Source organism: Clupea harengus, chromosome 10 (genome assembly GCF_900700415.2).
Source record: "Clupea harengus chromosome 10, Ch_v2.0.2, whole genome shotgun sequence".
Classification (NCBI taxonomy): domain Eukaryota; kingdom Metazoa; phylum Chordata; class Actinopteri; order Clupeiformes; family Clupeidae; genus Clupea; species Clupea harengus.
Window position 1 is genome coordinate 6820650 of NC_045161.1, and position 15103 is coordinate 6835752.

The 15103-nt window shown below is 41.8% G+C and overlaps 1 protein-coding gene across 4 annotated transcripts; it reads right to left on the reverse strand.

Annotated features, from left to right (window-relative positions):
- Nucleotides 1–4: 4 nt before the first annotated feature.
- On the reverse strand, nt 5–9398 carry ncln (nicalin). Of its 4 annotated transcripts, none has more exons than XM_031575152.2 (15): nt 9058–9398; nt 8284–8474; nt 7831–7975; nt 7604–7698; nt 5356–5436; nt 4888–4991; nt 4379–4467; nt 4014–4153; nt 3370–3548; nt 2702–2789; nt 2183–2221; nt 1739–1899; nt 1389–1442; nt 1216–1294; nt 5–1081 (listed from the first exon to the last, which is right to left on the reverse strand). In XM_031575152.2, the coding sequence occupies exons 1-15, from the start codon at nt 9230–9232 to the stop codon at nt 1016–1018; spliced, it is 1686 nt and encodes a 561-aa protein (XP_031431012.1). In that variant the 5' UTR covers nt 9233–9398; the 3' UTR covers nt 5–1015. The 4 variants fall into 4 exon arrangements, with proteins under 4 accessions (XP_031431012.1, XP_012683819.1, XP_012683820.1 ...); XM_012828365.3 differs by having other exon boundaries at nt 3325–3548; XM_012828366.3 differs by having other exon boundaries at nt 1739–1902; nt 9058–9395.
- Nucleotides 9399–15103: the final 5705 nt, after the last annotated feature.

The following is a 15103-nucleotide window of genomic DNA, read 5'->3' on the forward strand; positions in this document are numbered from 1 at the left end:
CTCATTTTTATTTCAACAGATGTCCTTTATTTTTCTATCATTCATCCCTGTTGTAAAAATGTTTGGTGGTGATATCAAACTACAGTGCAAAGTGAAGCCTGGATAGCTTCCAGAAATGATAATCTCTACAACCTGTACCGTACAGTATTTCCGTTGTAATGAAATGTTTTACCAGTAAAGAACTTCACTACATGAATGTTTATTTATTTTTATGAAACAATGGGCATGCAGGAAATCAGTTTCTTGCCACTGCTTTCAAATACAAAATACACATCTTATTAGAACATTGCATACATTTCAGAATCACTCGTGAGGTCTGGTTTGAGATGCATCTGAATGTTAAAAAATATGCAGGGCATCATCTCCCATCACTTCAAAGTCATTTTCACAGCAAGATATCCCGGTATAGGATATGACCTCAAAATGTATGTTTTAGTTAAATATCTATAATGGCTGAAGAGTATTCCACTTTAAGGTCAAGTTTTAAAAGATCTGGGGCACAAACAATGCAGGAAACGAAAAAAAAAAACGAAAGAAACCACACGCATTATCTCATTTTGAAGACAGCATAGACAAAAAGGCAGGTTATCAAAGAGATTTCATCTCAGTAGTTAGGGTCCCAGTAAGTTCTCCTACACAGTGAAAGCTCATCTTAGCTGCCTGAGAAGACCACCCTCTGAAACTTGGCCAGTAAAAGGAGTTGGGGAGAAGAGAGCAAAATTCAATGTGTTGGAAGAAACAGACAAACATGGCAGTAGAGAGGAGGAAGACGCCTAAGCTGTTCCTGACATGTAGGAGGGAGTAATTTAGGGTAAAATTGTTCCGCAAAAGAAAAACACTTTTAGTTGGGGCAGGGGTTATAGGGGAGTGGTTGATGGCATTAGTGAGTTGAAGTAAACATGGCGGCTCAAGGGTAGGAAGTCACTGGACCAGCTGCAGAGCTCATTTCAGAGACAAACAGGACTGTGGGTCTGGTTTCCTGTTTCAGTGGAAAAGAGAAAGTCGATCCTGAGCCTTAATGCTGTTTGGTAGCCTTGGGTTGAGTGACACGGCGCAGAATGTTGTAGAGAAAAACGAAGTTCTGCCAAAACAGAGAAAGGGTTTCACGTCAGCAAGAGCATATGGAGTATATGAGTGTTCTCATCGATTTCCCTCCTCACAAAACACTTCTGATCACCAACTTCTGTTTTAAAAGGGACCAGACTGATATCTTACCTGCACTGCAAAATACATGACTCCAAGGTAAGCAGCAATGCAGACTGCCAAGAGCAGATCAAAGATGGCTGGCTTTACCCTGTTGAGCATCAAACCACAGTGACCAACACTATAGTAGAACACGCCAGAGAACAGTGATGATCAAACATCATGAAAAAGGAAAAGAGTCTCACCTGTATGCATTCATCGTCTGTTTGAGCTGATCATAAAATACAAACTCTGGATCTCTGTGGGGAATAAGAAACGAGCCACTTTTAAAACCAGTAGCCAATAGATGTGTCCAGAGATGATGGGACTTATAAAGGAGGCATACAGGGAGAAAGCCTGCTTCAAAAATGTGCTTGAACACCACGTTACCAATTAGACTGTGGGGCAAATCTTATGAGGCTGTAGGTCCTCATACACTTTACAGCCCCCCTACACCACACACACACACACACACACACACACACTCAGGTGCTGGGACAAACCTCTACACACCCCCTACACTACACACCCTCAGGAGCGGGGACACACGCGTTACCTCTTGTCTGCTTTGACGTAGTGCCGCTTTACATCCTTGAGATAGCGGCCCAGGTAGTACTCCAGTGTGTTGACTACGCTGCTGTCCTTGTCAACCAACTGGGCGGCTCGGGGCTGAGCTGTCAGCCAGTCCACCACTGAGGACAGCTGCTCCTCCTGCACCTGCTGAAAGAGCACAGCCGTCAGCCATGCACACACAAGCTCACAGCAGCCGGAGTATGCATAGCACACAAATACAGACGCAGAAAGGAACAGGTGCACACACATATGCAGACGATAGTTTATGCTGGATATGAGAGTGTAAGTGGGTGATTGAGTGCGTGTGTGTGTGTGTGTCTCGGGGGGGAAGGTTGGGATTTCTACCATGCCACCATGTGCTGCCACCCCGGGTGTGGGGGGTTCATTTAAGGTTATTTCTCATGAAGGTCCAGAAGCTAATACTCACCATTTGCTCTGTGAAGATCTTGAGGTCCCCTGGTGCACCCTAAGAGATTAGCATTTGACAAAAGGAGATTTACATCAATGCGTCTGTATGTAACACCACACCCAAACGATTTGAATCTTATACAATCTTATATAATCAAAGGTCTCTAAATGTAACGAGTAAACACTTCTATGCAGTGACTTCAAAGTTAAGTATACATTTGGGGAATAACTCTGTGGTGCTGGTTGTTACTTCACAGTTGTGGTAACTCTACAGAAACTCACACACAGTAGATAGATCACTTATGACGCATGCAAAGAACCCCCCCCCCCCCCCCACATAAAACAGCGTAATGTGCAGCCAGTGTGCAGCAGCAACCCTGCAGAGCCTCCACTGTATGGGGCTGGCTTCCTTTCATCCAGGCTTTGCAGAGAGCGTAAGGCAGCTGGAAGTCAAAACATGGCGGTCCTTCTGGTGGTCAATAACCAAAGATCCAGTGTCTGGTGGGGAGGAGCAGACGGATGTTCACAGGCCCATTACCTTCTCGGTCAGGTTGTAGACCACTCTGGCCAGAGCCTCTGCGATCAGTTTTGTGTTGCGACTGAGCTTTTTTAAGTCCACGTGAGGCCTAAAATAAAATAAAAACAAGCGAATACACGTGCCAAGTTACCCCTCACAGTACAGAATCAGTTTTCAATGACAAAAAAGGAAGGACGAACAAAGGTGATGGGAGAACAGGGAATAATGGGAGATAGGTGCTGCACGATCAATCTAACCACAATCGCAATGTGTGTGATTACATTACTGCAAATGGTTGCTATTAATCAAATCAAATACAAAATGTGCGTGTGAGAACATGACGACCTATTCTGTGCTCATTATCTATGCCAATAACAAAGAGATGACCAATCAGTCTCAGTGTGTAGTCACATGACTGACACATATTCGGTGTGCTGCTCAAGCAAGTAGACTCACGATACCATTTGTTTGTGAAAGCGCAATATTGTCCACGCCAATTGCAAAGTGAGTTTTTCACCAGATCGTGCAGCCCTAATGGGTGACGTCGGGTGGAGACGTGAGGTACCATGAGGGTGGTGGGGGGGGTGGTGAAGGGTGTGGTCGGACACAAACACAGAACATATGTGCGAGCGGCGTCCACCCACCCAGCTGTCACCTCTCCCGCCCCATTCTGAGAGGGGGACACTGACCGCATGTCCATGATGCTGCCACGCAGGGCGTGCCGGTGGCTCTCCAGGTGCGACAGCGTGAAGGCCGGCAGGCGGCGGATCCCGAAGCGCTCGTGCTCCCAGGCCAGAGTGTCGTCGGCCAGGTTGATCTTCTTGTGGACCATGGAGAAGGACATATTGGTGTACTGGCTAGAGGCCACCTGAGGGACGGGGGGGTAACAGAGGAGGTAAGACATGCAAGCAGGAACACCAGTGGTCTATGCCAAGAGGTAAGCGAGGGAACAGATTGAAGAATCAAGGCTCTCCAGAAGATGCACACCCAGTTAACTCCGCTTAATATAGTTTGTCATGCGCAAAGACCAAATCTATTGAACGTCTATTCATCTAGAGTCTACTCATACTTCCAGCTGCGAGGCTCTATGGGGTTCACCGCTAAAGGGATCTTTGGGACTGAGAAAATAATTACCTCACACAGAGCATGTGGTGGAGATACTGTGGCAAAACAATGGAATAAATCACAATGCAGTATGAGGTCCCATATAGAAGAGCCCAATGTATTACTCAATTATTCATTAAGGACTTGCAGTCGCCCCATGTAGTCTTATCCTTATCCATTAGCTTTAATATAGTACTGGGATCCATGAGTGGTCAGAAGTCAGACTTACGGTCTCCAGCTCTTTCAACAGGGCGTACTGTGGGCTGCCCTCTTTTGGAGGTTTGGACACGTGAAGGTGAAGGCTGTCCCCGCTGCCCAGAGTGTCCAAGCACAACACGAACGCTACATTGTCCTGCAGCAGGCTGGAGTCTGGGGTGGTGTGCAAAGGGAAATTAGGTCACCATGCCATGGATAAGCAACACTGCCTAAAATGGCAGCACTTCAGGTGGCATGCATCCTCAAAGAGGACAATAAAAACACTGTCATTTAGACCGAAGCAAGTATCTTGTTATAGCACTGCGACCAATTACAATTATACCTCTGGGACTACATAATTGGGTAGAAGATGTAGCTGTGAATTCTGCATCATTTTACCTGTATGGTCCAAATTATCTTCCAGCCAACGCTTGGTTCCTTGGTAATTGAACTTTCCGCCTCCAGATACAAAGAATAGCAAGTTGTACCTAAACATAATATAAGAGAATTAATGACACATTTATTGACAGTCTTTCAAAAGATCACACACTGGCTTGGCACTTTTCTTTTCAAATTCATAATTATTTTTTATTTTAAACATTCGCCAAGGTACTAAAAATCCCATTAGTCAGGACGTCTGTGCTAGCTTCTTCAACATCTGTTCAATATCTTAGTGATGGCTCTAAACAAGAGATACTGCTGAGTGCAGTCACTCAAAGAGCTATTCATCACGCTGTGACACAACTGCCTTTGTCTCTGGTATCCAACTGGACAAGTGCAACTGGCCTCTTGCCAACCAGTCCATTGACACTGTGATATCAGTCCATCAGCTTCTCTCCACTGCCAGGCAGACAGTATGTGCTGAGATAATGAAGCTGTGTCTTGACTGCTTTGGGAGAGACACATACCCAGCATGTGTCCTCTTATACGTGTACAGTCTGGAGAAGAGGCGGGCCAACTCCAGCAGAACAGACACCCCACTCCCATTAGAGTCAGCTCCATAGGACAGCCACTGTTAGGAGGAACATCAGATCAGATTAGGGCTTTTCGAAGTGGGACCGGGGCCATGCAATAAGAAAGGACAGGGGCCAAGTCCAGGAATATCAGTCTGGGCTTTTCACACAGATGTGGCATTTGCTGCAAGGCATACAAACATAGAAATCCACTAAGATGGTTGAGGTCACTTTGCTAGTCCCATTTCAGCTACACCAAAAATCTCACGCTACAAGGACCGATAGAACCCATAAAGAATAAGAGGAAAAAACTCACTTTAGTAGACAGACCACTTAACATCTACCATTGAAAACCCTCCCCTGTGCTCTGCATTTCCCACCCTTATGAAATAGTGAGTCAAAGAGGGAAGGAACAACGCCTACCGGTGCCACTCCAAAGGAATCATAGTGAGCCACCAGGACGATGGTTGGCAGGTCCTCTCCTCCAACACCAGTCAGTCTTCCCTGATGGGACATGGAAATTAATGATGCATTAATGTGCAGATCAGACACCTTTGTCTAATGCAAGGGTAATGTATCAAAATAGGTGGTATTTATATGATTATATAGTCTGAATATTTTAAAACATCCTGATGAAAGTAGCCCCTGTCATAAGTGTGATTAAATAAAAAAAATAAAAAAAACCATTCAGACAGGTGTTTTACAATTTGCCAATGCTCTGTGAAACATAGAGCTATAAAGTTGTGAAAACCGTATCATCATGTGTGGTAGTAATGTGTGGTAAATCAGTCGCACTGAGCTCCTGGTCTGACCAGCTGCCAAACCAGTATGGCAAGTCGGTTCATACAGAATAATCAGCCAGGATATGTAATCTTTAATCTTTTCAAACAGTTCCGATTAATGATAAGCCATTGTAAACTAAATGCAACCCGCAGAAGTGTTCACAGTAAGGGCCTTGACACACTTAAAGGTATGAAAATTCCTTTTCAATCTGTAAGTTTTTTATTTTTTATTTTTTTTGTTGAACCGGCAGCTTTCCTTTCTTGCTGTAGTCTTTCACTGTTTGATTTAGTGGCGATTAGGCCATTAAACTGATCAGGTGACAGGTCCATAGCTGGAACAAAAGCCTGCAGACCGAGGGGCTCTTTGTGGGCTGAACCCCGTCCCCCCACCCTGCCCAGCATCACTAAGCCTATTTATCCAACTTCTTTTTCAAACTAGGGCTTTGGTTCTATATGCGTGTGGTGATCACAGATGCATGCACACACACACACACACACACCTCATACAGCAGCCCAAGAATGTGGAGAGAGTCATGTGACTGAGGTTATTTCCACACAGTGTGAACATTTCTTTTAATAATTTGCTTTGAATATTCACTGGTTTAAAATGACACCTGAGACCCAGACAATCTCTGCTACTGCCTTTATCTGTACCACCTGGAAACTGTTTTTGAATGACATGCTAAATGCTATTAGGGCTATTCCATGTCAATTCAACTGTTTTTGTTGTTGTTTATTTCCCTATCTCAAATTTGTATTTATTTAAGTTTTACTGGTAGAAGATCGATCACTATGATAGACAAATTTCAAATATTAGTATCATATCATTTCAAATTATCTATTAAGTTACAGCCACTTTTACAGGATTTATACAGCAAGTTTAGGGGTTTTATAAAGCTACATAGACATGTGGTTGTATGCCTACTTTGCTTATGGTGAGAGATATGTTCTTGGTCTACAAGGTTCTGGTCAGTTTGGCATATTTCATAGGGATGTGTGTCAGATAAAGTCCCTCCAAAATAGAAAAACCAACAAAAACACATTTTGACAGAAGTAGTTTTGGGAAATATTGTGCTGTTTCAAGGCCATACATGATTTCATCTAGCAACTGGCAACTTAACTGGCCTGTAAGAATGAAAATGGATGAACTGGCACCAAAATCAAAAATGGAATATCAATTCACATAAAGAACACAATCTGGTGTATTCCCCATGGCAATAAATAAAAAATTGAGGTGGGAACCCCTGGTTGATTTGAGATATATCATTGGTGAGTATCTCCATATTAATTCAGGTGGTCCCTTGATAAAAGCTCCATTATGTAGACCACAAAGCCACTGGAAAATAATTGAACGCACAAATACCAAGGGAGACGAACAGTCTAGTCCCACGAACAGTCTAGTCCCACATTTGTCAATAGAAATGTCTTGACTATAGTATTATTATTTTACTATTGTAAATGCAATGTGTAGTTAAAAAATGGTCCTACCCATGGTGTAATTAAAACTTGTACAGTGAAATTACTTCTAAATGTGGATCCTTATATACATTTATATACACTACACCTACACATACATGTATATACACAGGTGCAATTTTTATGAAATTTGCAATTTTTTGTATTTTGCCATTATAGACATCTGGCAATTACAAGCAAACTGAACAAGAAAACAGTGAGGGGCACAATTCTTCTGTTTTGGAAGAGGGTCAGTAAGGTAGAGTTGGAAAGGAATTGGATGGGGAGGCTGAAAGATTTTGGAAAGGCGAGCAGCAAAATGACAGCAAGTGGCAGCAGGTGTATGCCAAACTTCAGGGTGCAAGAGGAAAGCTGTTTGACATACCCAGACTCCACTTCCCTGAGACAGAGAGCTCTAGAATCAGTCTGCTCACCTCCAGGCTGGTGATGGCCCAGTCGCTCACTGCTTTGCTCTGTGCACCGCTGGTGACCATCTGAAAACCATTGGCAGTTGCTGTGTGCAGCAGCACTAGAATAAAGAACACACCTAGTAAGGATGTGGTCAAATAAGGTATAGCTGGAATGACAAATGCTGCTACACTATATGCTCTTATTCAATGCAATGCATCTTTAGAATTTTCATTGGGATTCTGTTCCATACCCTCAGCTGCTGATGAGGATCCTTGTGATGATGATGAGATTTGGGTCTGCTTGTATATGGACAGCAGTTCATCATCTTCCAGTGCAAAGTACACTGGAACAATGGTCTCTGTGGCAAGGAGTTCTGGCTCCATCTCCATGAATTGCTGTTAAGAGGGCATACACGTTGTGTCAGGTGAAATAAAGAAAAGACAAATGGCATGGACTTTATGACTACAAAAACAAATAATTCAGCAAACTTATGCTAAAGGCCAGTGAACATACTGAGGGTAGTGTTCAGAGACTTGTCAATGGTAACTTAGAAAATGTTTTATCATATATATATAAACATCAATCATGATGCATGCTACATGCTGAATTATACATGACTTCATAGTGTACTTGTAATACTATTAAAACATAATTATATTGCATAAGTGTATAACCTGGCAGGATATTCCAAACAATATTGTACCTGCACAATGTCCTGCGGCATGGTGGACATATTTTTTGGCAGAATAATGACGACAGCTCCGGCAGACTGTCGAAGAGCTTTCTGGTACTGCTCATAGGAGAAATCTGCTAGCCGTAGTAGCACGCAGCGGCGACTCAGCTGCTCTGCTTCCACCGTGCGAGCCTCGGTATTTAAAATCGCATTTCTTGTGCCTGACAGAGGACGTATAACACATCAATGTAAAAGTCACTGTTGTGCTGGAGTTACATTCATACTACGAAAAAAACATTTCAAGAACTTGGATATATCCGCCAGCTAAGATCGGCTACATTACTCCGTTATTAGCCAACTTCGCCTGGTAGCATACATCCAGCATACTGTGAATTACCAGCTTTTGGTTACAGTCATAGCTGCCACTACGCCACAACCAAATAAATCATGCAGCCTAAATTGAAATGGCAACCTGGAGGTGTCCGAGTGCCTCCGGATGACCATTTAAATGTAGACAGTTAATCTATCTAGTTAATGGACACATTAGCCAGTGGTAACACAGCTAGTTAGCTTCTTATCTGGCCAATGACGTTAGCTAGATAGCAACCTTGACCGAAATTAGAACGAAGCTAGCAAGCTTGCTAGCATAGCTAAGCTAACGCAAGCTATCAAAATACTGTGGCAAACATTCACAGCAAACTACCCCACTTAACGGTCATATAGGTATTTAAATAGAAATCAGATACATATCTTCAAAGTCTGCATTTGTATAATTTCTCATTCACTTTTAAAAATGTAACATACCATAGGGTTGTCCCTGCAGGTCGTACTGCTGCATGCGGTACACTGTAAATTCATGTGCTGCTTCGGCTGGAAGCGGTGACACCAAAATAAGCACAGCCGGCAAAAATACAATGAATGTCAAAGGAAATGAAGATTTGAACATGTTCTCAAACACTTCGCTCGCTTCTTCGAACATCTTTGCGTTTAAATTAACCAAGTATACGAGGAAAAACGTGACAACTGAACGTGTCTCTTCCGGCAATTGATGGACGTTGGGTACACTGGTCGCTGTCAGAGGCTTGTTAGCTAGCACGCTGCTATCCTTTTGCTACAGGCAATGTCAACTGCCACCTAACAACCGGCGCGTGCTGTTGAGCTCATAGAGCGGTGTATTGCAGAACAGAATTTTTGAAACCAGAAGGGATCATGCTGGTGGGACCCACAAGGTAAAAAATTATGAAGTGGGGTGGACAGAGATGAATTGATTATATGTGATTAAAACAACTGGGTGCAAGGTACAAATACTTTGACGATAATATAGCGAATTTACTTATGCACGTTTGAATATTTCACAAATATCAGTTTAGTTGGAGAAGTCTGAGTCCTACCAACATGGATGACGTGAATTTTTAAACCTAATACATCCTCTTGAAACCCGTCGTCTGTTTTGAACATGGATGCAATTTGCCATATTTCTTCTGAGGACAGACATATACATCTATGTATGGCACTTCATTGTTTATTTCACTATATGTAAAGTAATAATGGAACGACTAACCACAATACAACCTAACTACACTATATGAATGCAGTGTTACCTTTTTTGTATAAACAGGGCCTTCGAGATATTCACGCGCACTATGTGACTAAAAATAATCCTATTGGTTGTCTGCCCCTCGTTTTATTTGACAGTTCGATCCTCATCAGAAATGTTACAATGTATTATTAGCAAACCCAAGAAAGTAATCTGTGAATAAGAAGTGCAACAGTTTGCAAATTATGAATGAGGGTGACATTTTTTATATGAAAATGGAATTCAATTGAAAAATAGTAATGTGAGCAGTAATTCAGCAAAACTAAAATATGTTATTCTTTTTTTGTTATTCTTTTGGTCATGTTGGCCAATGTCACAATAAATACAACTATGCTCAGTTATATTTGTGTAAAATCTTGTAATATTACTCTACAGTAGGCTAATCTCACCATTGAAGCAGTGATCCCCCTCGGTTTTGGTGGACAAACATCCCTGTTAATGATACTGTGTGTGTGTTTCCTGTAAGCATATTTTATGGTTTGATAGGCTATTTCAGTCAGTCTTCAACTTTTTAGGTTGTAGGTTGTGTCGCTATAATGGGAAAACCTATGCCAAATGATCCAAAATCATCTTTATGACAAACCGTCTTTGTTCGCTGAGAGTGAGGAAATGGTTGTTGAACCACAGCTCATGGTGCTATGGTATTGTGGCCATCACTGGATCACGTATTGTGTGATTACTTGAAAAACCTTTGTGACAACAGACAGATTTCTTCTGTCCACATAAGTTTCTTGATTATTACAAATATTTTGACAGTTGATATTTGGATGCCCTCTATAGTCCACCAAACATTTGCTCATAAACATTGGTTAAAGGACAGTGCTCAATTGCACCAGGCAGGCTGGATGTAGGAGTTGTGCGTTGTTGTATCCTGCTGCTCAGGATCTATGGGAGGGCAGTTGGTTAGGTTAGGCTGTTGGGTAAGAGTACTTGCATGTGACAGTCAGATTGGCTACTATGGGAAGCCCCCAACCAATAGCACAAGGAATTTAACATCATGTATAACTCAAATGACCTGTCTAGAGTACCTAGTGACTGCTGTGAATAGGGCAGTTGACAACAAGGGAGAGACCATGTGACGGCAGCATCTGTGGCAAACACAGCCTAGAAGATGCACCCAAGTAAGCTACAGAAGAACAAACCAACAGAATACCTCTAGAGACAGCAAGAGCAGGGGTGGAAGATGACCCACAGGCAGACTACATGGCCTTGGACGTTTGGCATGGCTTTGACTACGAGAAAGGGGATGAACAAGGACACAGGCAGTTCAGGGAATAAGGGGAAAGCTCTTCAAGTTTGTTTATGTGGATGGAGGATGGAAACTTCACATAAAAGGCCAGCGGTGGATTGAGCACCAAAGACCACAGGATATCTGTACCCCTGCTACAGTGGAAGGAGGATTCACTCGGCACACTTGGAAAGAATGGTGGGCATCATGTAGCTGGCGAACGGCAAGGACAAACCAAGTAGACTAAGAAGGAAACAGATAGTGGGCAAAAACCAAGTCAAGGAATGGAATTGCATCAATTAAAAGGAATTTTGAAAGGATTGAAGGGTACGATGGAAAATAAATTGAATCGCATGGGTAGGATCATCTATAATTATGGCATGGAAGGATATGGACTTTTTCAGAAAGCTAGGAAGGAAAAGCAAAGTCAAAACCAAGTCAAGACAACAGTTTGAAATAGAAAGGCTGATTTGAGAAAGGAGGCAGCTGAATAAGTAATGGAAACAAGCAGATGATGAACAGAGAGGAGGTGTTAGTGTACTGCAGGTAATGGTGAAGAGTAGACTGGCTATGTTAAGGAGGGCGGAGCTCCTCAGATGAAGAAGGAAGAAGAAAGAACAAGCTAGAATTGCATTCTACAAGGATCCATTTAAGTTTGTGACGTCTTTATTCACTCAAGAGAAAATGGGAAGTTTGAGAGTTGAAAGAGAGGACCTAGAGGAATATCTTCAAAAGCGACTTGTGGACAATCAGAGGCTCATGGATGTCATGTTACCAGCAGACATTCCTGTGTGGTATTTTTTTTTTATCTTGAAAATGGATCAGTGCCACACAGTCTGTTGTGGAAGGCGTTCAGTTATTTTCAGGTCCCTGAGAAGAATTCAGCATAAGTCAATGTATATTTTGAGGATATTCAGTTCTATTTTAACACAAGTAACTACACCACATCCTGTCAGCATTTGGAGATTGGTGTCATGGCTGGATGTACCATTTCACCATTGGCTTTCACCATAGCAATCGAGGTAATTATAAGTGCGTCTAAATGGGCGTTGGTGGTGAAAGACTGCAGGACAGCACCCGGTTACCTCCCATCCCGTTTACATGGATGATATGACGAAGCTGACAACAACTGCTCCATCTACCCATCAGCTGGTAGCCAAGTTGAATTTAGGCAGGTGGTACAATTCCACTGAGGACAGGTTTCAGACCTTAGAGAATTCATTGTTAAGGCTATTAGTACTATTGATAAGACCTTTTTGCCTGGTAAACAGACGAAAGCTGCAAGATTTGTATGGGTGTTGACTTATTAAAATCATTAAATCATTGTTGAGGTTAACTCTTTGCCGGTTAATGACAGGGACAGTGGAATAAATAATCAAATGGAATAAAATAATATTATAGTGCGGACTTGGTCCTTTTGTTTATGTCTGTGCGAGAGGCCTCATGCACTTAGCGGATTTAGCTGGAATACATCTCAAGGTCTGACTTGATGAGTGTGGACATTGGGATTGGACCTAGTTAAACGTCATATCTCAGGCATAAGATTGCAACATCTCTTTGCTTCTATCTTCTAAATCTAAGCTCACACTAGCAGGCAGGCCTTCAAGTTGAAATCTGAAAACCGATCAGTGGCAAAAACTTGTCAGTTGAGTTTTTTTATCAGTGCAACACGGTTGTTCAAATAAAATGTCAATCAAGTTTATCAAATCAAAAGACTCACTCTCACTCTATTTTTTTATTAATATACATCCCCCCCCCCCCACCATTTTTGTTACTTCCTCCCTTAATAATTATTTAGTGCACATGCAACGACATGTCAAGCAATGAATGCGAGAATTAGCGAACAACTACGCAATTCCTTGTTGCAATAAACCTATTTGTTTTTGGTGATAAAAAAAGGAATAGTACCCATACACAAAAAGACAAAAAGAAGAACATGGGGAACTAGAGTGTAATCTATTGATTGTTCCACTAGCCCAACGGCTGCTCTGGTTTGGGCCACCAGAGGGCAGCGTTTGAACAGTTTTGAAAACAAATCTAGAATGGTGGAGAGCCTTGAAGCATATTTGTTTAACCTGTGGTGGTCATATAGTCATATTTAAATACCTGTTGTACATTTAACACACCGAGTCATTGTTTTTTTTGTGTCTTCAACATACAATCCAAAGGCCAACAGTCTTGTCATATTCCAAAAACAAAAAAAATTCGTAAAGATAATAGAATAAAAATGTGCACATCAAACATACAGTACAAAATTGTTGTTGACATTTTAAAATACCACCATGAACATAAGAATAATGCTTACGAAATGTTACGATACCACAACTAGGTTACTGTGCCTAAATATGGGAGCGATGAAGTCATGCAGTTTCACTCGATGTCATGTGGCTCCATTAGCAAGACAAATGAGCAGACCATCAGATGTTGTTTTGCCGTCTCACTTAATGGAACAGAGGGCCTGTTATCGCTGGTTACAAAATTCTGTCTAGTCTGCATCTGGGGCACAGAGTAAATTAAACAATTTACAAACATCAGTTTTACAAAGTTATGCACTGAATTACATTCAAACATGCATGCTTAGCTTTGAATGAAATATCCTGTAATTTTGCCATGATTTTAGAGAAATCTCTTTAATTGTTCAACACCAAAGAAATAGCTTCCCCATCCATTGCTCTATATGATTTACTGACATACACAGATTTGATCACTAGCAATGTTATCATTTTAGCATAATTTTGTCTTATGTCAAATGTGCCATGTAACATACAGTAGGCAATTTGAACCTCAACTGTCAAGGCATAATATTGCATTTCCTTTTCAATTATTTAAGAACACAAACAAGTTTAAATCCACTAAACAGCTGAGGAAACAGCAATATTTGAAATAATACATACAGAACTGACTATGGTAATCTGGATGTCTTAGTATGGGTGTGAGTGAGTGTTTATGAGAAGTCAATGCTGTAATTTGGTCAGCGTCTCGTAAGCTTCGGTATGGACACAGAGATAATGGATGGGAAGGTCAGGTGGAGCCACAGATTCCATTAAGTTACATTAATGCATTCAGGAAGGTCTCTCTTTTTTTTACTCATGTCTGCGTATCCTGTTTCAGACTGCTTCAGTCACAGCCAGAGCTCAGCCTCACCAAGAACTGTGCACAATCTCATCTCAGAAGATCGCATGCATTGTCATTGTCTCTCATGTGCTCACAAAAACACTAATTCGAGGAATGCTTATTTAGCTAGATAGGGTCAGATAAAATGAACTTTTGCAATTTGTGACAGTGTGATGTTGAAATTTGATTGAGCTTCCTCCATGTAAATCTGATAATGTGTCTGTGAGGTTATGGCATAAACAGAATAGAACAGATGGGCAGATCTGAACAGCGTGTGCGTCTCTCACTGCCTCTGCTTTTCATTTCAATCTCGTGAGTGACTCATGTGTTCACTCCTATAAACACAAAGCTGAAATGCCACAACCTTTTTGGTTTGTTTTTCTTCCCTCTGCCTTTTACTGTCAGTAAACAGAGTAAGGTGTATTGCCTACAAGAGCAGCCTGATTAGATGTCCAGACAGACAGTATAGCAATCTACCCAAGGTGCCAGCGGGAGGTGAGGGGTTTTGATGTCCTCTAGGGCCTGCTGATTTATTTATCACTATTTATCTGTCCTTGATGGCATCTGTCCTTAAAGCATCTTCTGTATGTCCCACTGTTTCTCAGAAAGGTACCAGAATGGGTTCCTGATGTTGTGTTTAGCTGACATAAAAATATTTTTGTTTTAATGTCATTTTTCAAATCCTTATAGTAGGAAGGGAAAAGGTCATCATTCATTTTGGCTGATGTTTACATGAACTTAATTGCATACTTACGAATTCTTAAATGTCCCCGGAGGGGGGGATTGAAAATGTAAAGAGCCTCGTCACAGCATTTTCCATTTGATCCCTCGTGTTCCACTGTATAATCTCCTTTTGTCATGTTTTGATCTGCATGGCTGGCGAATCACAAAGCAGACGCATGTCTCAACCG